This window comes from Erpetoichthys calabaricus, chromosome 17 (assembly GCF_900747795.2).
Source record: "Erpetoichthys calabaricus chromosome 17, fErpCal1.3, whole genome shotgun sequence".
In the NCBI taxonomy this organism is placed as follows: Eukaryota; Metazoa; Chordata; class Cladistia; order Polypteriformes; family Polypteridae; genus Erpetoichthys; species Erpetoichthys calabaricus.
In genome coordinates, this window is record NC_041410.2 from 55701001 (window position 1) to 55726559 (window position 25559).

A 25559-nucleotide genomic window follows, 5' to 3' on the forward strand; every position below is an offset into this window, starting at 1 on the left:
GTTAAACAATTTCTAGAATTTGTAAATGACAGAGGGATTTTGCACACCTTCTTTAACAGAACTTTTGCACACAGGGATAATGGTGAACCTCCAGGATTACTGAGGGCAAAACTGGTGTCAGTTGAAGATGCAAAAGAGAACATTCTCACCTTCAGCTTTATTGAGAAAAGTGTAAATCCTTGGTCCTAGCCCAAACCTGATGTTCCTGGTGCTATAGTAATGACTTACAGAACGTTTGATCCCTTTTCTATACAGGGGGGCAATTAACTTATTGATAATTACAGAGGCACCTAATTTGAAATTACCATTAATGTGTCTAAATGATATTGGCAAGTCCCTTTAATTAAATAAGCCAAACAAAAAGCAACATTTAGTTATAAGCCTTTAGACTTCATGGAGCACCGTTAACTTTTCCATGTCTGGTGGACAAACTACTGAAAACCAATGAGCAATGTAGTGAAGCATATATAGACAATATTGTCACCTGCTCTCCCACTTAACAGAGTTATTTCAGACATTTGGAGGGGATACAAAATACCTTAAGAGAGAATGAACTGTACCTCAACCTAGCTGTAGTAACATGCAGGATGCAAACTGCTTGGGTTATTAGGTTGGGAAGCATGCACTAGTACAGTGTGTTGCCGCACCCACGATACAACAAAACAGCTGAGGATCCTGGTTGGCAATCCAATGCCCCCCAACCCCCAATGCAAACATGTGGTCCAGTCCCACCCCCAAGAAATGACCATCTATCTGCTGCAGCCAGGTGTTATGTGGATGTTCTCTTTGGCTTGGTCTTGCAACTCAGGTCATCAACAGTGAGGATTCTCTGAGTAGGATCATCCTTGGGGAATCACACCACATGGCCGTAGTGCCGTAACTGATGCTCCCTAACAATGCAGTAATGTGCCTCATTCAGGACTCCGTGAGCAACTGCTTGTTTAACACAAAGTCAAACCAGTGGTACCCAAGGATTCTCTGAACAGACAAAATACCAAAGGAATCCAGTTTCAACTTCAGGCCACTGGATAGCTTCCGTGTCTCACAACCATATACTGTAGCAAAACAGGAAGCACCAGTACTCTAAAGACAAAGACCTTCGTCCTTTTGCAAAGATATCGGGAGCGCCAAACACTGCTTTCCACCCTCCTCAAGAACCCCATGCTATCCCAATTCGTCTACTGCCTTCATAGGAAGAGTCACCAGAAACAAGAATGTCACTGTTCAGGTAAATAGATCTCTCGACATGGTCAACACTTTCTCCACAGACAGACACACTGCTGATGGTTGTGCCCAAGAGGTCATTAAAGGCCTGGATCTTGGTTTTTTTTCCAGGACACTCGCAAGCCCAGACACTCAAACTCCTCACTCAGTTTCTCAAGAGCCCTGATCAGCATCTCCATTGACACCGCAAAGATCACAGCATTGTCGGCAAAGTCAAGATCAGTGAATGTTTCTTCACCAACAGATGCCCCACAGCTGCTGGACCCCACAACCTTGCCCAACACCCAGTCCATGCAAGCACTGAGGAGAGTAGGAACAAGAACACACCTCTGACGAACCCCAGGGTCAACTGGGAAAAACACAGAGGTTTCTGCCTCCACTCCGCACAGCACTCAGGGTACCAGTGTACAGGCCGACTATGATATCCAGGAATTTAAGGGGGATTCTGTGAAATCTTAGGATGTCCCTCAGGGCAGCTTGATCATCTCAGTCGGACGCATTATGAAAATCAACAAAGGCTAGAAAGAAACTCTGCCAATATTTGTGTTTGTGCTCTATGGTGAACCCTCTGTGCCAGGATGTGGTCAATGGTAGACTTCTTAGGTGTAAAACCAGACTTCTTTGGTCACTGAGAAGTCCCCCTTCTTTTGACACCCACTGCACGCCCAACCTACCTGGAAAGGGGTCTCTCTTTGAACTGCCTTTCCCAAGGTTTCTTCCATTTTTTCCCTACTAGGTTTTTTTTTTGGGAGTTTTTTCCTTGTCTTCTTAGAGAGTCAAGGCTGGGGGGCTGTCAAGAGGCAGGGCCTGTTAAAGCCCATTGCGGCACTTCCTGTGTGATTTTGGGCTATACAAAAATAAACTGTATTGTATTGTATTGTACTGGTAGGTGAGAAAATAATCATGGATCCTATTGAGGAAGAACCTAGCAAGGACCTTACCTGGCACTGAGAGCAGTATTATATTCCCCTGTAGTTGCCTCAATCCTTTTACAGATAAGGATGACAAGTCCCGTTTTCCAGTCAGTTGGGATGACGCCTGTCTCCCAAATGGAAGCAAAGATTTTATGCAATGCCAGGAGGACTGCCTTACCACCAGCCTGGAGAAGTTCACCCCGGTCACCTCAGATCGAGGATGTGCAGCATTATTCACAATGGCACTTAGTTTTGTTTTAAGTCTCTAATTTGTTGTTACCTACAGGGGTCCAGAGTGTGTCCCATAACTAAGCCTGCCCTTTTAATTAGTTTGTTGATTCAGTGGGCCTCTCCTGAAGTGTAACAACCAGCCCAGCACACCACAGTGTACAAAATTGCACTGGCCATCACAGAGTTGCAGAAGAGGTGAAGGATGTCACTATCCACACTAAAGGAATGAATTTCCAGTTAAAATAACACCTTTTATTGGCTAACTAAAAAGATTACAATATGCAAGCTTTCGAGGCAACTCAGGCCCCTTCTTCAGGCAAGATGTAATCATTTACATCTTGCCTGAAGAAGGGGCCCTGAGTTGCCTCGAAAGCTTGCATATTGTAATCTTTTTAGTTAGCCAATAAAAGGTGTCATTTTGCTTGGCTTTTCTCTACATTCATAATGGCTAACACGGTACAACACCCTAGTACTACAGTTAAACTAAGCAATTGTAGAAATACACAGTTTCTATATATCACTCTGAATGTATCTTTGACGACCTACTCTAGTTTAGTTTCATTTTAATGACTATGGCCAATCATTCACTGCAATCTCAAAACTACTCACAATGTTATGGCAAGTTATGCACTTACATGCGCTATGTAAACCATGGCTTCTAGTCTGAGTGCATGTCACTCTTAAAGACTGTGATTGCTGAATTTCTCATTGCCTTGTGGGTGTCATTGTATATGACTAGAATTCAGTGGGGATAATGGATTACACAATTCCCTAATGACTCCTCTGCACAGTTTCAAATTCTCTATTGTGTCAAAGGGGTGAGACATTTTGGTAGCAAATCAACATGAACCACTCCTTTTCCCTTCTCCACTTCGAAATGATACAACAAGATGAAATGTCAAATTGACCTTCGTGCTAGTTCCATTAGTTTCTTCTCTGTTTGTGTGATCCAGAACATGTGGTTTTCTTTATTTTTGTTGCTACGATTGTTCTTCTCTGTTCTTTTTCTTGTAAGTTTGATTAGCTTTACCTCTGTTTCTCTGCATTGTACTTCCGAGCCCCCTCCTATGACTTCCAACAAAACTCAAATCTGTTTGATTTTGTTGTGGCTAGTCATAGAGCACTACTGGTGAGTAGCTGGGGATGTCACACTACTTGTAGAGAATTGCTGGTCACAGATGAGCATTGTAAGTGTCAACTACTCACTAAGGTTATGTAAATGAAGATGACGACTGAAAATTGCTAGAAAACTCATGTCGTGTGATGAGAGCGTTGCACCATTCCTGTTTTTATGTAACACATTCTCATTGGTTCACTTGGACATTATGCCTCAGGATCCATAGAGTATTCTTACTTGTGATGTGCTCAGGGCCCCCAGTGAGAAGACGGTGGGGATCTGAACTTGTAATTTAGTGGTTTATGGACCAGCTCATACATCACTAAAGATCATTAAAAATATGGCACAATATTGTCTGCCAAACCAACGTACAGAGGTTCCCCATACATGAATTTCACTCCTTCTCTGCAAATCATTTGATCTTTATTCACAGTAAATAAATATCTTTTAACATTAATAGTAATGCAAAAAAGTCAGAAAAATATACAAATAATACTTGTTTTTTTTTTTTTTACTTTTTACTCTATTGCTGGCATTCATCATTTTACAGTGACATTAAATAAAGTATAAATGACATTGCTACAATGAATTACAAATAAAAAATGTCTTGGGCTTGAGCAGCTATAAATAAAGACCTTTGGAAACTTCAGCAATCAGTCCTCTGCCTCATAAGGATGGATGTGCCACAATCTTGGATTGGTGGGTAGGAGTGCACCTCTTCATCACTTTCTGGTGTTTTGTATATAGCTTTCCAATACCTTCAACAAAATCCCTGTATCCTGCAATAAATCAAAACGTATTTAAAAACAGTTTATATGAACTGTAGAACTTTCATAAAGAGAATGGGTACATTTCATCACAGAAGGCCCTAAGAGAGCCTAAAAGGTGGCTCTCATGTTCATCCTCTGGCTCTGAGTAGCTAAAGTGGAGTTCTACCATTGACTCCAACGATGGGGCACAGTATATTGTCAAGCTCATGTTCCATAGCAGAAGACAAGATGGAACTCCAGGCTGGTGAACTTTGATATTTGAAACCTTCAAAAACAGTTAGGACACTCCTAACAGCAAATTTCAATTTGCTAGTGCAATGATAGCCAGGGTAACCCCCTCGGTTTCCCATATACATGCATAAATACTGTTACTTTTAAACCTGAAATGAACAAATAAATAAAAATATGGTAGTGCCATGCCTCATTTTTATACAGCTGAAAAATAAATGCCTACACACTTATTCTGCCATCAGATCATGAGATTGATTGATTGATAGGTCAGATGGTGTTGACCAAAGCTTTGTCAATGTAGAGTACCAGGTACCAGAATCAAAGGTAGTCATCTATTGATAATTGTACACTTTGCCCTGCTTGTAGAATACACGAGTCATGGACTTGCTGTATGACTTCCACTAGTCTTGCTAAGCCAGATGTATTTAAATATATACCGTACGTCTGGAGACAACCATAGTGAAATTTGCTTAAAAGTGGGTGGGAACAATTAAATGTCTCACTGAATGTCAAATATCTAAGTCAATCCAATAACTCATGAAAGTGGCACTCAAAGTAAAGGGCAGTGATTTTGAACTGCAAAGTGCAAGTGTGATTTACTTAACCTGCTGAGACAAGTCGGAAAGCTTGTGATTACGATGAACTGTTAATGTCGAAAAGACTCCTAAGAAAATCCCATCAAATGTATAAATGTGAATCATGTTTGTGGAGAACACACTGCATATGTTAAAAATAAACATACCCTGTTGTATGGGAAAAACCTTTCAGTAAAGTCAGATATATTGGCATTTGAAGATATCAATGAACTAGTAGTACAAGTGAACAATACGTTGTCACAGGTGCTGTGTCTTCTCTCTTGTTCTCGCTTATATAATGACAGTGTCAGAATCAACATAAGATTAAAAGAGTTGGCACCTATGTTTGTGAAAATAGTCAGTCAGTCAGTCATTCATTCTCCAACCCGCTATATCCTAACACAGGGTCACGGGGGTCTGCTGGAGCCAATCCCAGCCAACACAGGGCGCAAGGCAGGAACAAATCCCTGGGCAGGGTGCCAGCCCACCACAGGTTTTTGAAAATATGAATTGTAAAATATGCATTTGAAGTAAACAGTGTGTCACACCCCATCAAGGACTGCCGTTAAGAGAGTTGATAACAAAGAGCAACAGGAGATGCAGATTTCCGTACTCAACCCACCTGAATCAGTAAATGTGCCTAATAATACTGACGTAGACGAGTCTGCACATTACCCAACATCTTACTGCATTTCTAAATGAGTAGCTAAAGTAAGTTAACAATACTAGTTGGAAATGCAAACACGCCATTTAAGAATATAGCCGCTGTGTTTTAACATGTAGTATATTTATTGACCACAAATCTTATCTAAATTCTATTTGCTGTTGTTGTGCCATATAGTGGTACAACAGTCAAAAAAACAGAAGGATTTCATAGCAGACGTCTGTTACCTTGTGCTACTGTGCTCCTGAATTACCAACAGCAAAGAATTTTATGTAGACAAGAAGGCACAGATTCAATTTCGCAACTTCACAACCTGCAAATATGTAACAGAATAGCAATCTGATTTATACAGTATAAACCGTGATACAGAGTCACCAACTTTTATAAGCATCAACAAGAAGAGAAAGGAGCATATTTTGTAAGCCCTGATAAGCCATATCACTAGTCAGACAAAGAACCTAAATGGAATACAGAACTATGGGAGATTACCATCAAGCAAAGATAGCCAAAGAAAATCAATCACAAATTTACAAAACAGTACCAAATAAAAACAAGCAGTCAGTAGAACCCGATGGGATTAAGTCTCATTTTACATCCTCAGATGCATCTCATTTCACTTTGCACTTTTTACACAAATATTTTTCCTTGTTTATTTTTTTTTACCATTGTTTGGTGATGTCACCACAAATACATAATAGACATCACCATTTTGTGATTGTTTCTCATGTCTGCAATCAAATTGCTATGCTGATTGCTAGTCACATGGCGTGAATGTCACATGGCACACTGGGCCATTATTCTCACCTACTTAAGGTGGCAGTACACAGCAGGTCATTATCCAGCCTTAATTTCAAAAACAAGTAACATTAGCAATAGTTAAGGGAAAGATTTCAAGTCTGCCTCAGCACCTTTGGCTTATGAGGTCAACTTTTCTCTTTGTTTCGCATTTTGGGTTTTGTCACTCAGTTCTAGTTTCTGACTCAAACCAGAAAATAAACAACACATTTGTCAACTCCTAAGGCCATCTTTTTGTCCTCAAAATAATTACTAGAGTTTACAACACTTGCCAGTAAGTGGCTGTACTACCATTTACTTTGCACTATGGATTCAATGTTAGTGACCACCTGCAGGAGAGTTGTTTTATTTGACTGTTACCAATTCTCTCTGATAGACACTGCCTGTTTTTTATTAATTGTTTTGTTTATATATAATTTAATACATTTGCTTCTGTATTATTATTTGTTGTTTTTATTTCAACTGCTTTCTATAGTAACTTGTAGTAAATGTGTCATTGGTCTGTGTTCTGTATTGACAAAATAGAGAAACTGGCATGAAGTGCTCTGCCCCTGCTAGCCATCCAGTAATTTTTGTAAAGGCCAAGGTTTCAGAAACCACTGCATCAGCCACTAAGTAAAGCATATAGCAGTTTTAGGCTTTCTGGAGCACCCAGAGCATACAAATATATATACTAGGGGGCCCCATCCCCAAACCCTCCCTCCAAGGGGGCGCGCTGTGCGCCAGCCACTTTTCGTCTCTGCCGTTCGCTTTGTGAAGGGGGTGGCTGAATGCACGCTTTGAAGATGTGGACGGATCACCTGCTTGTTTACTACTCCTCCTGCACTGCTCCTCGATCATTTCAAAGCCTGTACAGCAGCTGTCCTTTTCTCTCACTGCTTTGTCTTGCGGGTCATTAAAGTGTCTCTCGCAGGATGTCCTGACTGATTATTACTTTCTTTATTTTCTGAATTTGCACATACATTATTATTGTTCTCTTGTGCATCCTTTTTTACCTTGTTTTCTCTCCAATGCTTTCACGTCTCTTTTCTTCTTAGCTTAGTCGTTCGCGTGCCATCTAGAACATAACATTTTTAAGAGCTGGGAGCACATGAAGTGTGTCTGCCAAAAGCATTCCAACAACTGTGAGGTTAGATGTCCGTGAACTTGTTTTAAATTGTTTGTATGTAGGACATGACGTGCAAAAGTCACCATCTCACGGGTCTTGCTTCCTAAGGTTGTAATGTCTAGTCTCGCGTGATGTCAAAGTGTCTCTCCGAGCTGATCACGTCTCGACCCAAGATTTTTTTTATATAATAGATATACATATATATATGGTGGGCTGTGTATTATTTGAAAGGTATATTTAAAAAGCTAATTGCTAATTGGAAGTGCAGCCATAAAAATAACTGCTAACCATTTATCTTCCAGAATTATGGTCTCCACCTTAATCCAAACCCATAATACTGACCCTCTCTGAAAAATAAAAGCATAAATCATCATGTCATAGCAAAGAGATTCCCAAGAATATGCAGGTGGATGTATAGCATTGAAATCTTTAAGATACAATGTCAGGCTAATGCAACCTTAATCCAAAGTCACACTACACAACTTTTAGTCATGGGTCATGTCAGACTTACCAATTAAATTTGCTGGTGTCATCACCAAACCATATAAATTTAAGTGACTAAAAATTGCTGGGCATGTTAAATTACATGACTGTGTGCTGACCTTGCAGCACAGTCCTGCTTGCCCCCTTTATGTGACATCAAATAACATGCCACCTGATACTATATTAAGGGTTAACAGCTATGGCGGGTTCAACCACAATCTTTTTCCCATTCAATTTTGGTGCTCATTTGAGCTCTTATTCACACAGAGCCATCCCTACAACTAAAGATAAAATAAAACTTGCAGTGAGTTGTAGACTAGTTTGGATGAGTCACTTGATATGTCACACTAGAAACATGTGGTCTTTGGGACAAAAAACAACCTCAAGACACCCTAGCAGTTTTACTGTATTCATGAACTTGGAGAGGTATCATATAACTCTTAAGAATTAGCCAGGGCAGGTGACATGGACCCAACCTGTGCTTGCTGCCCCACAGGCTTTTGTAAGAAGACACTGGCGATACCATATCTTAGCCATATTGCTGGCATATGAATCCTATTAATCTTTGTCTCAAGGAAGTACCTCCAGATAGACAATGTTTTTAGTGAAAACTTCAAGCTTGCCCTGTGTTGCTGAGGTGTTTCAGTTGCATGTTGTTGAGCCGCGGCATTTGCTTCATTTCAATGTTGTGTCTCTTCATCTGTGTCATTAGCATGACGACGCTGTTGTGCTGAGGTGTTTGCTGCACACAGGTCTTTCAAAGTAAGAAGTGAGGTGAATGCAAGCGGCAAAAAAAATTAAAAGCGCATGCATGCGTCATCTAGTGGCTGTGGTTGAGCATGAGCAGAGCAGACTGGGCTATACACACACACATACACACACATACACACACAGGTCTTTTATTTATATATGTCTAACTAGCTGTACCAGTGCATGATCTGCTACCTGACCTGACATCACTACAAACTACATGGGGCAAGTACCATGTGATATATATATATATATATATATATATATATATATATATATATATATATATATATATATATATACTAGGGGCTTAGTCCCTGCTCGCTTCGCTCGCCAACCCCCGTGTTTGGTTTTCCAGATACACACTTTTAAGATTTTTTTTTGCTTTCAAATTTTACTATTTCATTAGTTTCACTTTTATTTCTGAACTTCGGTAAAAACAATATTTGGAATCTTTCGAGTCCCAACATGCTGAATCTTTTAAATGAAGTCCGTGAGACATGTGTTTAATGACTTTGTACCATAATCAGGATAGGTTTCTCTGTTTGGAATTTCAGCACAGATAAACGATCTACATCATCAGCAGTTAATAATTTTTTTTGCAAAGTAACCAATAAATGCACATGAGGTAAACCCCGTTTTTGAAATTCTCTGACTTAAACTTCAAAGCCTTATAATATTTACATACTTCTGACATATCACCTATGTCTATATATTCGATCTCTATTTGCTTTTTCGTTATTTCTCTGAGTAATAATTTCTCTTTGTGCTAATGCGATGTTTACTCTCTTTGTTTTGACACTTTCGATTTTTTCTGCTTTCATATTTTGTATCTTGCTCAGCATGTGTTTCGCGTCTATGTTTTTTTTGAGTCTTTTGACTTCCAGTTTTCATTATCTCTAACCTGCTCTGCATGTGTTTGGCCCCCATGTTTTTTAACCTCTTTATGATGTTTTTCTTTGTTTTCTACTCTTTGTCTTTTATTTCTGACCTCGCTTTGTCCTGCTTTTTTTTCAATGACACCTACTTCGTGATGATTATTTTCCCTTTTTCAAGTAATAATTTCCGTTTGTTTGCGCTACTGCAATCTTTACTTTCTTTTTTTTATACTTTCTAATTTTCCTGCTTTCATATTCTTTAATTTTCTCTACATGTGTATTGCGCCGTTTTTTTCTGAGCCTTTCGAATTCCACTGCTTTCATAATCTCTAACCTGCTCTGCATGTGTATAGCGCCAACATTTTTGAACGTCTTTATGAAGTTCTACTATGTCTTTAACTCTGTCTTTTAATTCTGAGCCTGATTGGATGTGCTTTTGTTTCAATTCCACTTGTTCCGGGCTGGTAATTACTTTCCTTATTTTCTGAATTTACACCCAGATTATTCTTTTTCTTTTTTGCATTTTTTTCTCTCTAACGCTTTTGAGTCTCTTTTTCTCTGCGCTGCTCTTTCTTCTTCGCTTAGTTGTCTATATGCGAAGTTGTCTATCTATAATGTATTGTCCTTATATGCTTTATATACGCTGAGAGTCCTAGATCTGATTGTGCTCAAAGCCTTTACACGACTGAGTGTTTTGCTGCCTGTGGTCTTATTTGATATTGATTGTAAGCAGGGCGTGTCTTGCAAGAATCTCATGTTCTACATCATCGCGAGACAGTCCTGAGTCAATCTCTTGGCACAAAGTCTCATGTTTAAGGTCCCCGCGAGACGCTCCGTGGCCATTCTCTTTCATCTTGTGGGTCTTTTAAGTGTCTTCCATGATCTTCACGTGAAGATCACATCTCGTCTCCCAGGATTTTTTTTTATAATATATATATATATATATATATATATATATATATATATTGTGACAGATGGCTGGGCTTCTTGCCTGGGTAGGAGGCTAATATATTGGAAGGACCTGGGGAGCAGATGTGCACAGGTCACTGCCCCCCCTAAGGAGTACTAGATGGCTAATTCCCACAAGGCTTCATGGGAGCTCGCTGCAGCCCTGTTGGGTTCCATGGATGCCTCCAGGGGGAGCTGTGAAGGTTTCAGAGCCCTGCTACACTGGGCTTTCACCACACCTGGAACTGATTCCAGATTCGACTAATGAACTTTAGAGCACTCCCTTCACTTGGAGGGCCAGAGTTGCAAGGAAGAGGATGAAGCTTGCTACAGGAGGAGTGAAGGCAGAAGGAGAGAGGAAGAGAGATAGCCAAGGAAGAAGAGAAAGGAAAACAAAGTCCTGTGTGCTTTCTATTATACTGTGCTGCTTGTGGGAACGGGTTGGGAAGTGTTCCAACTGTAAATAAAATGTGTGCTGTGCAACACTTGTGCCAGTGATCGCTGTGTTCTGGTGCTTAGGCTTCACAGGAGTGCACAATCAACTGCCTCAGACTCCCTTAGGTTATATAAATGAAGGCTGCAGGAGAAAATTACTGGAAAAGTTGCATCATTTGACACCACCTTAACATATAAATGTTAGCTCTGAAACATAAACAAGACTATAATCCAATTCATGGTTGCAGCTTATTCTAGCAGCACTTGGTACATGGCAGAATAACAGGACAACCAGTACATCACAAGGTCTACTTAAGTGCAGGCTAATTTAGAATCACAGATTAACCTAAACCTATGCATTCCAACTGCACATGGGCAAAATCCATGAGACAAAAGTGACACCCACACCTCCCTAAAGAGTAATATACTGTACTGAATTTTACACACATCATAATTTGTATTATATTTCTACTTCTAACACATTTTATTTTATAATGTAAATAAACAAGTTCATTGAAATTATTACATTTAAAAATAATTAAATTGTAATATTGTAATTATAATTAAAATTATTCTTGAACATTAGATTAGTATGTTGCTGAGGTTCAGATTCCTTTATTTTGAAAAAGATGTGATCACGTTTCTCAAAAGGCAGCTAAGAAATTTATTACAAATTTGTCTCATCAATAAACACAGGGATGCTACAATAAATAAATGAATGGAGCATTCTAACGGTCAAATGAGGCGCAGTGGTAGAAGGCGAGGCAGTTGCGGTGTACGAGGTCAGCCCCATCACCGCAAGGCCTTCTCTTTTAAGAGAAGATTAAGAGGTGACATGATTGAAGTGTTTTAAAATTATGAAGGGAATTAGTCCAGTGGATCGAGGACTGTTATTTTAAAATGAGTTCATCAAGAAACACGGGGACACAGTTGGAAACTTGTTAAGGTAAATTTCGCACAAACATTAGGAAGTTTTTCTTTACACAAAGAACGATAGAAACTTGGAATAAGCTACCAAGTAGTGTGGTAGGCAGTAAGACGTTAGGGTCTTTCAAAACTCGACTTGATGTTTTCTTTGAAGAAATAAGTGGATAGTACTGGCGAGCTTTGTTGGGCCTGAATGGCCTGTTCTCGTCTAGAATGTTCTAATGTTCTAATGTTCTGTCTCCAGCGCGGAGTGGCGGACACTCTTATTCCCAACTTGGGGGTTCCACCCTTCACTTTCTAATTCTGTGTTTATTTGTCTGAAGTCCATACTCAGATAGCCAGTAGCTGAGATGATTTTCCTATAGATTGTCTGTTCTGTTGATTGCTATTTTAGTAATATTGTGAATCACTTTCCAAAGCATTAAATGAAGCACACTATATATTAAAAAGTAGAAAACGTAAAACATAATTCCTAAATGTTTATTTGCCGTGCCTTTCCAATGCAAATGCAGAAAAGTTTTCTAAGAAGTACTGCACTTCTAGTACATACACGATTAAATTTGAGTAACACCATAGTGAAAGGAGATGTTCACAAAGCTGTACATTTTGTGGCGTCTGTTTAAAGTCCATTGTTCAAAATCGGATTACTTCTAAAAGACACCATGTAAATGAGAATGGCGATCTAACGTAAATGAAACCTTATCTCAATCCCCATTAAATGCGCAAAGTATGGAAATCCGTGGCCATATGTTCCATACATACTATTGATCTGAAGTATGATTTATGATTCAAAGTAGCACTGTTTTAGCATCACTTGAAGCCGAAACGCGATTTGCGGTCTTGACTTGGCAACCTGCAAAAAAATAAAGGTTAATGATGTCCGACTGCCTGATGTGACCCCTGCATTGTCCCAAATTAAAGTGCGGTGGAAGACAATAATAGCTAGGCGACTATAAACGCTAGAAATTCGAAGTTTGCAGTGATTGTTTCACAAATTGTACTAGAAGGTATTCTGACTGAAAATTCAAACTTTTGGTCTAAATTTGTTGGCAGGTGTTCGATGGCGGAGCGGAGAGACAATTGTCATGAGACCCTCACTCTCCGGCCTGCCGTTTTTTTTTTTTTTGCTCTTTGGTAAAACGTTGTAAATACTGTAGGACCAAATGAGCATACTTACAGTTTATAAAAATTACTACAGCAGTAGCCGGTCACTTGATATAAGAGAGTAACTACAGTCATGTCATTGATTCCGTCTCCAAGGGAAAAGCAAGTGATTTTTCCGTCTCCAAGTGAAAGCAAATTTTAATATTTTTCCAAAGGGCTATATTTCTTACATTTTTCTCAAAGGTAAACCGGTGTGTAAAAACTTACGGGAATACAAGTTTCTCCAATTTTAAAATATTTTGAATAAGAACGACAAACAGATCACAGAAGACAATTTCATCTCCCCCTGCCATTCTCTTTCCACTCTGCATATTTGTGCGGTAGACTGCCGCTCTGCTCGTATGGCTTCTGGTTCCCCATAACACTGAATTTGATCAAGCGAGCTCAGGAAATGCATAGATGGGCACTTCAACAAAGGCTATACACAGAGAACTGCCTGGACTGAATAAACATGTAGAAGAGCATACATGGGACCATTGTCCCCAGCCATAAGCACACTTTCAGCTGTTTATTTAACGCTGGCGAGTTTGCACTTCAGATGCACCCAAATGGGTTGTTATCAGTCAGCTGAATGGATGCTATCAGCGTTCATCCGCACGAAAGAAATAAACGGTAGGTACATACTGAGAATCCTCAAAGGTTCGGCGATTCGGTATCTACGATTTCATAAGTGCAGACACCCGTTCACGCGCATTAATTTCGAGCGCTCCCATTGCCGCGATGTGCACACGCTGAAACGTTCTAACCTGAAAACAGAAGTGTACATGAAATTAGAAACGAATTAACACGAAGTCCAGACTTTCGGACGTATGCTGGATTTTCGTGAGTCTAGTTAGGTGACATCCATTAATGATTCATTCCATACCGCGCTCTGGGCGTTATAAAAATTACATCCTTTACGTTTATATTGCGCACATTCTTTCAATTAATATTCGTAAATACTTTTGATGTATTTACGCATCGTGGAATTTCAATATGGACATAATGGACTTTTAGGACTTTATTATACCACACCCATATGTATAAACAGCTAATAATATATCACTGGTTACTGAATTCCACTTCTATTGCAGAGTGAGACAGTCACAATGTAATTTGTTTAGCTAAAATCGACAATCGTCTTTTTAAATAGGTAATACTTTCACGAATTTTAAATGTATTATTTTTGCTTCACGGTATGCTCGTCATTGCTCTATTAATATTTATTGTAAGCTAGAGAACCACATCATGCAGAAAATTTATCATTCGACAAAAGCAGTTGATATCCATCCATCCTTCGAACTCAACTAGTACAATTGAAGGGTCGTGGGAAGCCCGTGCCCATCCAGGAAAAATCAAACAAGTACGGGGTGGCAGTCCAAATATATGGTCTTAACTTTCAATTTTTGTCTCTGTTGAGTTCATACAATTAAGCAGATATTTAAGATGAGATGATGGTATTTTACAGGAATAGACATCTACATAACGTATGAATAACCGCCATTTGAATCTTTGCAAAATATGAAAATCTTAATTTAACATTTAATAACGTTAGAAGTAGTAAGGAGAAAAAGGTCACATTTTTACGTTTCACATTCAAACACAAACTACTGATTTAATTTGTAACTTTTGAAACATTGCGAATAAGCCTATATACAGTGAGATGACCACAGAATTTGTTTCCAAGATACTCAAACCATTTTTTCTAAGTCATTTTCTAACCAGCTTTGTCCTTTGTCCATCGCAGGACGAACACACACACACGCACACACACGCACACACACACACACACACACACCAATCGCACACCAAGGTTATTTTAGAATCGCCAGTTCATCTAACCTGCATGTCTTTGGACAGTGGGAGGAAATCAGAGCACCCCCATGCAGACATGGGGAGAACATGCAAATTCCTCGCAGAAAGGACCCAAGACTCGAACGCAGGTTCCATAGATGCGAGGCAGCAGCGCTAGCACTAAGCCACCGTGCTTGCCCTACCCAAAAACGACTTTTATTTACAAAAGATTTTAAGATGACTAGTACTAATACCCTACAGTATACTACCTCTTTAACAAATGTTTCACAGAGAAACCAGCCTTTTATAGCGGCCTGCTTCCACATTCTTGATTTTGTATTTGTTCAAACAGAAAATTCTAAACAGACATCAACTTCATTATGCTTTTACATACACAAGATAATTAAAAGTCGTCCCTCGTTGTTAATAGACATCAGGACGGACAGACAGCAGGATTTTTTTTATCAGATTCATCCTTAGGCGGTTTTAACGTATGGGCGCAATGGGCACTTGCCGGGGGAGCACGGTGTTTCTGATGTCTTCTGTTTTGCTATCATAACAGGGTCCCCAGTGCACTAATTTGCCCTGGGGCCTATGATGCTGTAAAGGCGGTCCTCCAAATGCCCGAGAATAGAAGACCACTCAGCTTGGTTACAATTCTCTTACTCTCGCCAAGTGCTGCCCTGCCCTAATACTAACTTTCATTTGTATATACTTACACTATATGTGGCAATTTATATTTATTATTCAATAATAAGAGCGAATCATTTCATATAACAAAATGCTTGCCTTGTCGCTGAAGTCCTCTTTCCCTCTCGTGTCCTGCAGTTGAGCCTGAAGCGCCACTTTCAGCACCTCCTCTGTGATCAGCTCCCGTAACTCCTGCTCGCTGAGATCAGGCTGGAGCGCTGCACCCAAAGACTCGTCCTCCATCATTGGGTTGTCAAGTACACTCTTTTTACCCATAAAGTGACCTTTTCAATACAAAAAGAAGAACAAAATATGTGTTTAAAGTCATTATACTTCTAAAACAAGCGCATCAGACTTCACAAGTGACGCCAATCTGATTATAACTCCGTGCGGAGTTTGAGTCCTCTTGTTATGTTAAACCACTTTGTCTAAAACAACATTAACACAACTTAAATCTAAGCATTTATGTGCTGCCCTGATGTGTATAGGTGTGCTGATGTTATGAGGATGGGAATCTTGTTTAATATCAACACAACGTTACAACATCTTAAAAGATGACATGGCAACACTACAGTTACATTGAGTTCCGCATATTTTTTTCTTTGTGTCCACAATATCCATTATTTAGATTTTTAGAATGTTAAATTATAATTAGCTCTAAAACGTTTTGTATTTGCTAGTTTCCGATTGTGAATCTCTGTGAGAAGAGCTGAAACTCGAATTGCTAAAGGCGTGAAAACACACATTAAACTTTTTTTTTTGTAAAACTAATGCATTACTTGACCGCAATTACATATTTATTGAGCTACACTGCACAAATGATGATACCTACTTCATAAGTCGGTAAAGTAAGGTAATGAAATAAGTAGTGTTTCCTTACATTTTACTTTCTAGCTTCATAACTAACATTACTACACTACTTTCTGGAACGCAGACACTTGGATTTTTAATAAAATTATTATAAGACGAATACAGTTCAAACAGTTCCATCAGTGTTCTGTGGCTTATAAATTAGTTATAGATTCAGTTCAGCACTGCCAGGACCGGCTATCCTCCTCGCTATTTGATATTCATCAGTTTTTTAACCGGCTTCATCATTAGGGTCGCCTGAGCGTTGGGTTCAAAATAGAAACCTAACCATTAACTGGTCAGTCCATGATTGTATATATTAGAAGGACGCAGTTTCAGGAAAAAAGCATACCAAGTGCACTTCCCATTCTTTAGGTTAGTTGCCAAGACAGCAGCGCACTTAATCGAGCAGATAAAACACGTAACCGTTTGAAAACTCCCCAGTCAAAGTGTGAATTGTTCAGTTCTAACAAACTAAAAGTGATCACCGTCCTTCAACGGGAACTTTAATCTTGAATAGAACATAGAAGTGACCGACTGTTAAAATTAATTGGGATGGCGAATGAAAAGAAAAATATATTAATTCGCCGACTCACGAAATGCTATATATTTAAATAACGCCAATGTGCCCAAAACAGCCAAATTGCTAAATTGTTAAAAATACTAACCTGTCGCCCAAAGATTCCCTCTAGGGTTAACTTTTATTTTCGCGACTTTATTTCTAAGTTCAGTGAGATCTAAGCTCACTGAAGCTGTCAGCGACACGCAGCAAAATAGCAGACCGGTAAGGATCCAAAGCTGGCAGACCCGGTTCATAATAACTTCGGTCATGTCTTCTGGAAGATAAAATTTCCTTCAGATCACTGCACCACTGCGCTATCGTCTTCTTCGTACTGTCTCAAAAGCCGCACAGTCTGTCTGAGGTGCTTTCCTTCCCGACAGTTCGTCTGGTACGCTACAAGTCTGCTCATCCATTTATATGGCTCACTCCAGGGTGGGCTCTTCCTCCCACCCCACTCTCTCAAATATGAAAGATGTGCTGAGTTAAAAGTGGAAGAGGCCAGCTTTCACTGACTCATTTTCAAAGATGAACTTCATTCACCCTTTCTAACCTAATATCTTTGCAGTATAATTTATAGCCAAATAAAGGAGAGTTTTTCGTTTATAACAGTGGAGTTGAAACTAAGGGCAGTGGCGGCGTAGTTTTATTTCAAAGATTCACTACAAATAATATAATATGTAAATCTCTTCGAGTGCTTATTATCTTTTATTGTACTTCTCACAGTTTTAATAGATATTTACACATTGTGGATATTGGATATGTCCTTAGAAGGTGATATCTATCTATCTATCTATCTATCTATCTATCTATCTATCTATCTATCTATCTATCTATCTATCTATCTATCTATCTATCTATCTATCTATCTATCTATCTATCTATCTATCTATCACATCCCTAACCTGTAATCTTTTAAAATAATCGCTTTTTTACCTTCCATTAGTTTCTGGATGTCACATTCATATCGCATATTGGTAGCTGGCAGCCATAACAAAATCAATGTTACCAAGCTCATGGAATTTCTTGGATGGACTGACTTTGTTTTATTAAGTGTATGTATTTTTTTCTTTTATAGCTTAAAAAAAATCACTAAGTGTAATCTATGTTGTTCTAAATGCGTTTCTGAAATCTGGTAAAGATCATTTAGACCATATAGGGACAGCCATATGACATAATATAAAATTTACGTAAAATGTTTTAAACTCTCATAGAAAAGTAACTCCACTGTTGAATATATTGTTGCTTAGCATATTCGTGTAAGAAGCTCTGCTTGCTGGTTTAGTACTTTTTGTCTGACTGGTTGCTGACCAAATGGCTTCAGTTTATTTCAATATGCTTAGAGTTAGGTCTGATGGACTGTATGCTGCTAAACTAACTAGAGAAAAAAAAAAGAAAAATCTGCAGGAAATATTTAACTGTCTTGTAAGATTATGGAAAAAGGAATCAAAACTGGTACAGAGAAGTTTGGAAAGATACATGTTGAGAAAAGTACATATAAGCCATTTAAATAATGCATTGAAGTTTAGATTAAAAAAAGAAAAGTTAATATTGTTTTTATTAATGCCTTTGCAAACTTCATTTCTTCTATAAATCGGGTCTAGTTATAAATTGGAGTCAGAGTGCTAAATGATCAGTGGTCTAGTATGTATTAACAGTATTCTATTCTATTCTATTCGTTTACACGCTCACTTATCTTAGGATGGCACGGTGGCACAGCGGCTAGTGTTGCTGTCTCAAGGCATCTGGACTTTAATTTAATGAAAGCCCAGGCTGCCTTCTCTGTGAAGATCACTTACACTCTCTGTGTTTTTTTCAAAGACTGCATCCTCCTACAACAGTGCAGCAAAGTTAATCATGGAGTCTAAATTGATCTGGCCAGATCAAATCAAATTTTATATATCACATACAAATTATGCATGCAATGCAGTATGCAGTGAAATGCTCAGCTTGTATGACTGTGCCTTGAGGCAAATATAAAGGGACAATAACAATACACAACAATGTATAAATTAAAAAATCAACAATTGAATTATAAGTATGCAATAAATAATAATAATAATAATAATAATAATAATAATAGCTAAACAGCAGACTTCATTTGAATAATATAATGTAAGATAGTTAACAATAGAGCATCATTTATTTCACACCCATGTGTGAGTTCATGAATGTGCTGTGCCATGACCGGGCATCCTGTCCAGCACTGCTTGTTGTATTGTACCACAACAGGTTGTACTGACCTGCAACCCAGTCTGAGGGAAAGAAAAAAACAACTCTTACAGAAAATGGATGGATGGGTGGGCAGGTGGATGGTGTTGAAAGTACAACTGCAGCTGGAATTAGCAGGTAGGATTTTTTATACAGCATTGTGAATCATCACAAAATATTTTGTTTATACACAACAAGCACATCATCATCATCACTAAGTAGATTTTAATTTATATTCTTTAATTTCCAGTATTCTTCTTGGTTCTGTTTCCCTTTTAGCAAGCACAAAACCATCTAAATCATGGGCCTTGAATTAATGTATAAAGAACTTAGTTGTATATTCTGGATATTAGCTTTGCCTCATAAAATTGGTTCCTCACTTAAATTAAATTTGAATGTAAAATAACCAAACAAAATTGGCCTGAAAAGACTTATTGCTAAAGGGTAGGGGACAAAATGAAAATAAAAGAACACAAATAAAAATCTATGACATAATTAGTGGAGTGAAAGATGTACAGAAAGAGAAGAAATGACACAAAGAGGGAAAGCTGATTATTTTACTTTTGGAATTGTAATCTGGGAATTAGAAATAAAAGAAGTGACTAATAAAAAATAGTATCAGGATGAAAGGAGCACATCGCAGTTGATCAGCAGCAATCGGATGAATAAAAGTGGTGGTTGTGTGTAAAATATGGAGGCTGGCAACAATTTGTCAGTTAACACCATTACAGTAAGCAGCATTTAACAATGATTCTTTAGGGAACATTTATTTCCATGGAGACGGGAAGACCACTAACGCACTTATAGATTTTGCGTCTGTAGCTTTCATATGCTACCCGTTAGAAATCTCAAGAAATGTCCTGAGGCTAAAAGGAGAAGCTACTCAGTAAAGAAAATAAATGGGACTAGAGCCGCTGTTTAGAAAGACTGATGTGTGATGCGATTTGGAATGCGCCAGAACTCCTTAGAAACAAAGACTGTGCATGAAGCCGTTGTCCATCCACTTTCCAAACCTTTTTAATTTTATTCAGGCTTAGAGACCAGAGCCAAATTAGTGGCATCAGGTTTAGTGTAGAAACTGTTTCCGGATGAGGTCCACAAAGAGGTTCAATTTAGAATCAGTAATCATCCTAATAGGCAAATATTTGAAATGTGTTAGGAAAATTGAGCATCTTAGAGAAATAAACCAATAGACACAGTGAGAACATACAAAGCTGACATGGAGAGCAATTAAGCAGGCATTTCCAACCAGACTACTTGAACTGTGAGGCAGAAATGCTACCAGCAGCATTACCTAAACAGTATTTTTTGTTGAAATTTCTTTTCCCACTAAATAAATTCAAAGTAATAAGATGAGATGTTTATGAGGAACACCACATTGTCACCAATGATGTCTGTTGTTTCTACTCTGCTTCTGCCACTGTAACTGGTTCTGCCTCTCATCCAAAAATATGCCCCACTACTGCCAATTGGTGGCTCTGTGTGCTGTGGAGGTTCACATTGATGTGTTTAATATGTTACATGCAGACTTTTGCTTGTATCTAAGTTTGAATAGTCTTGATTTTTCACTTGGAATAACGTATTTGTTCACTTTTATTTGATTTGAGGGCATGAACTGAACAAAACATATGATTATAAACACTGTTCCATTCTGTCATCCTAATTCTATCATCAACACATCTGGAGTAGCCTATTGTGAGCATTTCACCATATCACCATACTCCCAGAAAGACATAGCAGCCCATCAAGCTATATAGAGAGAGCAATGAGGCACATCCCAGAAATTAAGGACAGGTCTTACTCTGACAGGCTCACAGAATTAAACCTGAGACTGAACGGGGACCTAATCCTGGTCTTCAAAATTCTGTCAACAAAATCGATCTAGCAGATTTATTTCGACTATATGGCAAATCTTGCGAGGACAGCAGTGGAAATTTAGGAGAAGTGTATTTAAGACTGAAGCCAAAAAGTTCTTTTTTACTCAGAGTTATGGAAAACTGGAATAAATCTAAGACATCATGCAGCTGAAGCAGTAACCTTCAAAAAGCTGTCCCTGAGATCTACCAAAATAGTGTCTGGAAGAGCAATTTACATAGAACTCTGAAACTATGAGAGAGGTCAGTCACAACTCCAACACCCTAGCCAGAAGTTAAACCTCCAATATACACAGCACTTCTACTCATCCATAAAATCTGTAATGAATCTGAAATGCAACAGGTCACAATGTTGAAGTATGGCTCCAAACTACTATATTTGTATATTTCCACCCCTCCATCACATAAATGCTGCATTGCTTAGTGTTGCCTAACAACCTCATTGAATTGGAGGGATCAGGAATAAGGAGTATGAGAGAGAGCCCTTAGACAGTACTTGAAAGACATTTCAGCAGAGCCCAAGGAGATGGTGCCATGTGCATTGTTGTGTCTAAAACTTACAGAGTCGTTTTTGAGGGAAAACTAGATAAGCACTTAGATATAACACTGGGGACTTACTGTTCATCTTTCTCTAGAGCAGGGAAGACATCAACCCAGAAGACATCCTTTAAGACCAACTCTAACCTTCCAGTAACACCACCCTTTCATTTCTCAAGATTACCACACTAAGAAAACACAGCAAAATGGTATTGATTGTTCAATGAGTAATGAAGGCACACTTGGGTGACCAAGATTCCTTTTTTCCTTTCTTATCACGGTCAACAGCATTAATCTGGGGAATCCAGACAAACGACTTTTGGAAAGTTGCTTTGGATAAACATGTCTTCTAAGCAAATACATGAAAATGTAAATTTGAGCCCCAAACTCTTTTTAATGCATCTGTTTTTTGTCTTATAAATGGTCTCTGATCAGGAAGAGGCAAAGGTTTTGTCACAATAGGGTCATAAAAGATCAGGCTAGGGAACACAAATCTCTGAGTCTGGCAACAACTAAAGACTACTGCAAGGGAAAGTTCTCCATTCTCTGGTGAGTGCTGTTTTGGCACCCTTCAGTCCAGGTAATTATGGTCCTTGGCTACTGTTTTAAACAGACTAGGAGTGGAAGCCTCTTATTTTATAGTCAAAGTCACAGAGCAGAATGTCAATGGGGTACTTAAGAATGGAAAATTTATTAGAGAGCTTGCGTGGGTGCCAGACCACATTTTTGGGTTTCTAGGTAGCTGAAGAAGACCACCTCAGAAGAGAAGTGTTGGGTCCCTGCTATATAATACCTTCAACCTTAACTTTCTTTTAGGGTCCAGAGGTTGCAGAGACAAAAGTGACAGCCAGTGGGTCTTGTGGTATGGCTCTTTATGGGGGAACAACTGACTGTGAGATGGCCATACACATCTCCTAGAGAGAGACATACATGGCCAAACTTTGCTAATTCATAATAAGCTGGGCAACCTACACCTGTGCAGATGTATTTTGCTCGTCATGCTGTCTTCCCTGCCATCTTAATGCATAAAATTTAATAATTGCACTTCCCGAAAGTGCTGGGCATGGTAGGTAATTGTATTTATTGATTGTCAAGTACTTTTGAGGCATATTTTGGGACAGCTTGGATTCCAGCCCTTTAGTAATTAATATGATCAAACATCATCTGTGATGTTGTTTGAGGATATGATGGTCTTCTCTTTATATAGAGATAACCTAAACAACAGAGCATCAGCTTTCGTAAGCTTAATATAGAAACCAAATGCCTCTTTGGGTCAAATAAAGTAATATCTATCTATCTATCTATCTATCTATCTATCTATCTATCTATCTATCTATCTATCTATCTATCTATCTATCTATCTATCTATCTATCTATCTATCTATCTATCTATCTATCTATCTATCTATTGTGATGGATGGCACCCAGCACCATTATCTGGCTGGGACACCTCCATAATGGAAGGAAACCGGGAGATGGCTTATGAAGGGTACTGTTTCTCCCGAACTACTACTTGGCAAACCCCCTGGGTTGCAATGGCACCTCAGATTCCCATAGGGCTGTATGAGATTTGCTATTTGTCGGCTCAGCCCTTCTGGGTTCCATGGATGCCACTAGGGGGAGCTGCGGGAGCTGCAGAAGCTGCAGAACCTTCATTTGGGCTTCCACTACATTTCGATTACTCTCGGGTGTGGCATAAAAAGGAGGTAGCTGCCTTAAAGAGACAAGCCAGAGTCGGGAGGAAGAGGACAAAGCTTGCTGGATAAGGAGTGGAGGCAAAGAGAGAAAAAGAAGAAGAAGAAGAAAGAAGGCAAAGACAGTGTGCTGTATTTATTGTACTTTGCTGCTGTGGGCAGTGAGGGAGAAGCACTTCCCCGCTTAATAAAAGTGTGTTTTGTGGTGAACTTGTGCCTGGTGTCTGTCTGTGTCGGGTTTGGGAGGCTAGTGTGCCCCCTGCAGGCCACTCTATCTATCTATGTCTAAATCCTGCCAAAACCTCAGTACTGCACATGCATTTATGTAGTAGTACTGCAGATAATGAATGGATAAAAATTACCAATACAGTAAGATTTCCTAACATATAATCAGATATTTACTATATACTTTAAAACATGTCCTGAAATGCAGACACCAAAAAGCATTATGACAGTAAAGTATCTCACGTGGCCCTTTGTGAGTGTGTGAATCAAAAGGTCCTGCAATTGACTTGCAGTCAGTCCAGGGCTAGTTTCTGCTATTAGTCCCATGCTGCTATCCTCTCCTAACTTTGGCTTCCCACAATTCTGAATTAATTTAACAATAATTTATATTTTAAATAGATATGAATATACAAGTTCAGCTTAATCTTGGATCAGTAAAGCTGCAGATCCTGTTGATAACCACCAGATGGCATGTGAGTTCAAATGTCTCTTAAAAACACTGGAGAGAAAGGCCATTATTTTCAAGATCTATGAGTGAGGTGTTTCATTGTCTCCATCCAGCTTGCAAATCATTCTACTTCTGCTGGAAATGCTGTCTTGATAATTTCAAAAGATAACTTATCAACAGTCACAAACAAGTATCTTGAAGACATGCCACATTCAGAGAAATAGAGTATTGGAATCAGGTGGAGAACGTTGATTCTTGATATAAAAAGAATTGTCTGCAACTTAACAACAGCAAAACCAAGGAACTGATAATTGAATTGATCCTCTATGCCTGGTCGATTTTCAGGGAGTAGATGTGGAGACGGTGCACTGATACCAGTAATCACTTCCACATCCATTTAATGTGAGTAGTAGTATCCTCTACATCTATTAGAGCTCTGTGATGGCCAGTGTGATTTTCTATGCTGTGATGTGCAGGGCTGGTAACATCACCTCAAGTTTGGCCCACCATCTTAACAAACTAACTAAGAAGACAGGCTATGCAATGCACTCTGAATGTACTGGATGTAGTAGGAGAGAACATAATGAAGATAAAACTAAGGGTCATTTTGACCAATGCTGCACATCCCCACTCTGACATAATAACACTGGGTACTTCCATCCATCCATTTTCCAACCCACTGAATCCGAACACAGGGTGACGAGGGTCTGCTGGAGCCAATCCCAGGGCGCAAGGCAGGGAATCAATCCCGGGCAGGGCGCCAACCCACCGCAGGACACACACACAAACACCCACACACCAAGCACACACTAGGGCCAATTTAGAATCGCCATTTGACCTAACCTGCATGTCTTTGGACTGTGGAAGGAAACCGGAGTGCCCGGAGGAAACCCACGCAGCCATGGGGAGAACATGCAAACTCCACGCAGGGAGGACCCGGGAAGCGAACCCGGGTCTCCTTACTGTGAGGCAGCAGCGCTACCACTGCGCCACCGTGCCGCCACACTGGGTACTTTCAGACAGTAAATTATTCAGCAGACGTATGTCAAGAAATGCTACTGGGGCTACATTATGGCAATACATTTTTATAATGCCTCACTGTGACTGCTCTTTTTATCTTGAGCTAAGTCAGATGTTTTCTTTCTTTTAATTTTTTTTTCATAACTAGGAGGCATCACCCCAACCTGCGCTATACGCCAACCACTTTACGTCACTGCCACTCGTGTATGTGGATTTCACTTTCACCAAACAACAAATCTTTTAAATCTCGCGGACATGCCTCTTCATTGGGAAGAAACACTACTTTTCCCTGATGGCAACATGAATTAGACGATCTATAAGTCTCTGACTTAAAGTTTAAATCCGAACAATATATTCGATCTCTTTTCACTGTTCCGTTATTTCACAGAGTAATAATTTCTGTTTGTTTGCTCTAATGCGATCTTTACCATCATGTTTTTGAGACTTTCGAATTTTAGTAATTTC

At 39.2% G+C, this 25559-nt stretch overlaps 2 protein-coding genes across 2 annotated transcripts in view; both read right to left on the reverse strand.

Moving 5' to 3' along the window:
- LOC127526110 (craniofacial development protein 2-like) overlaps window positions 1-25559 on the reverse strand; it is a 1015936-nt gene that overhangs the window by 601977 nt on the left and 388400 nt on the right. The window lies entirely within an intron of this gene.
- On the reverse strand, window positions 3902-17482 carry nmba (neuromedin Ba). Its single transcript, XM_028823276.2, has 3 exons — window positions 17195-17482; window positions 15777-15961; window positions 3902-4265 (listed from the first exon to the last, which is right to left on the reverse strand). The coding sequence occupies exons 1-3, from the start codon at window positions 17355-17357 to the stop codon at window positions 4209-4211; spliced, it is 405 nt and encodes a 134-aa protein (XP_028679109.1). The 5' UTR covers window positions 17358-17482; the 3' UTR covers window positions 3902-4208.

What these genes read in the sequence shown, in the direction of transcription:
- nmba (XM_028823276.2), bottom strand. Translation starts at nt 17,357, where the DNA reads ATGACCGAAGTTATTATGAACCGGGTCTGCCAGCTTTGGATCCTTACC. An exon ending in AGGGAATCTTTGGGCGACAG is followed by an intron (nt 15,962 to 17,194) that starts GTTAGTATTTTT and finishes TGTATTGAAAAG; the next exon opens with GTCACTTTATGGGTAAAAAG. An exon ending in AAGAGGACTTCAGCGACAAG is followed by an intron (nt 4,266 to 15,776) that starts GCAAGCATTTTG and finishes GATTTATTGCAG; the next exon opens with GATACAGGGATTTTGTTGAA.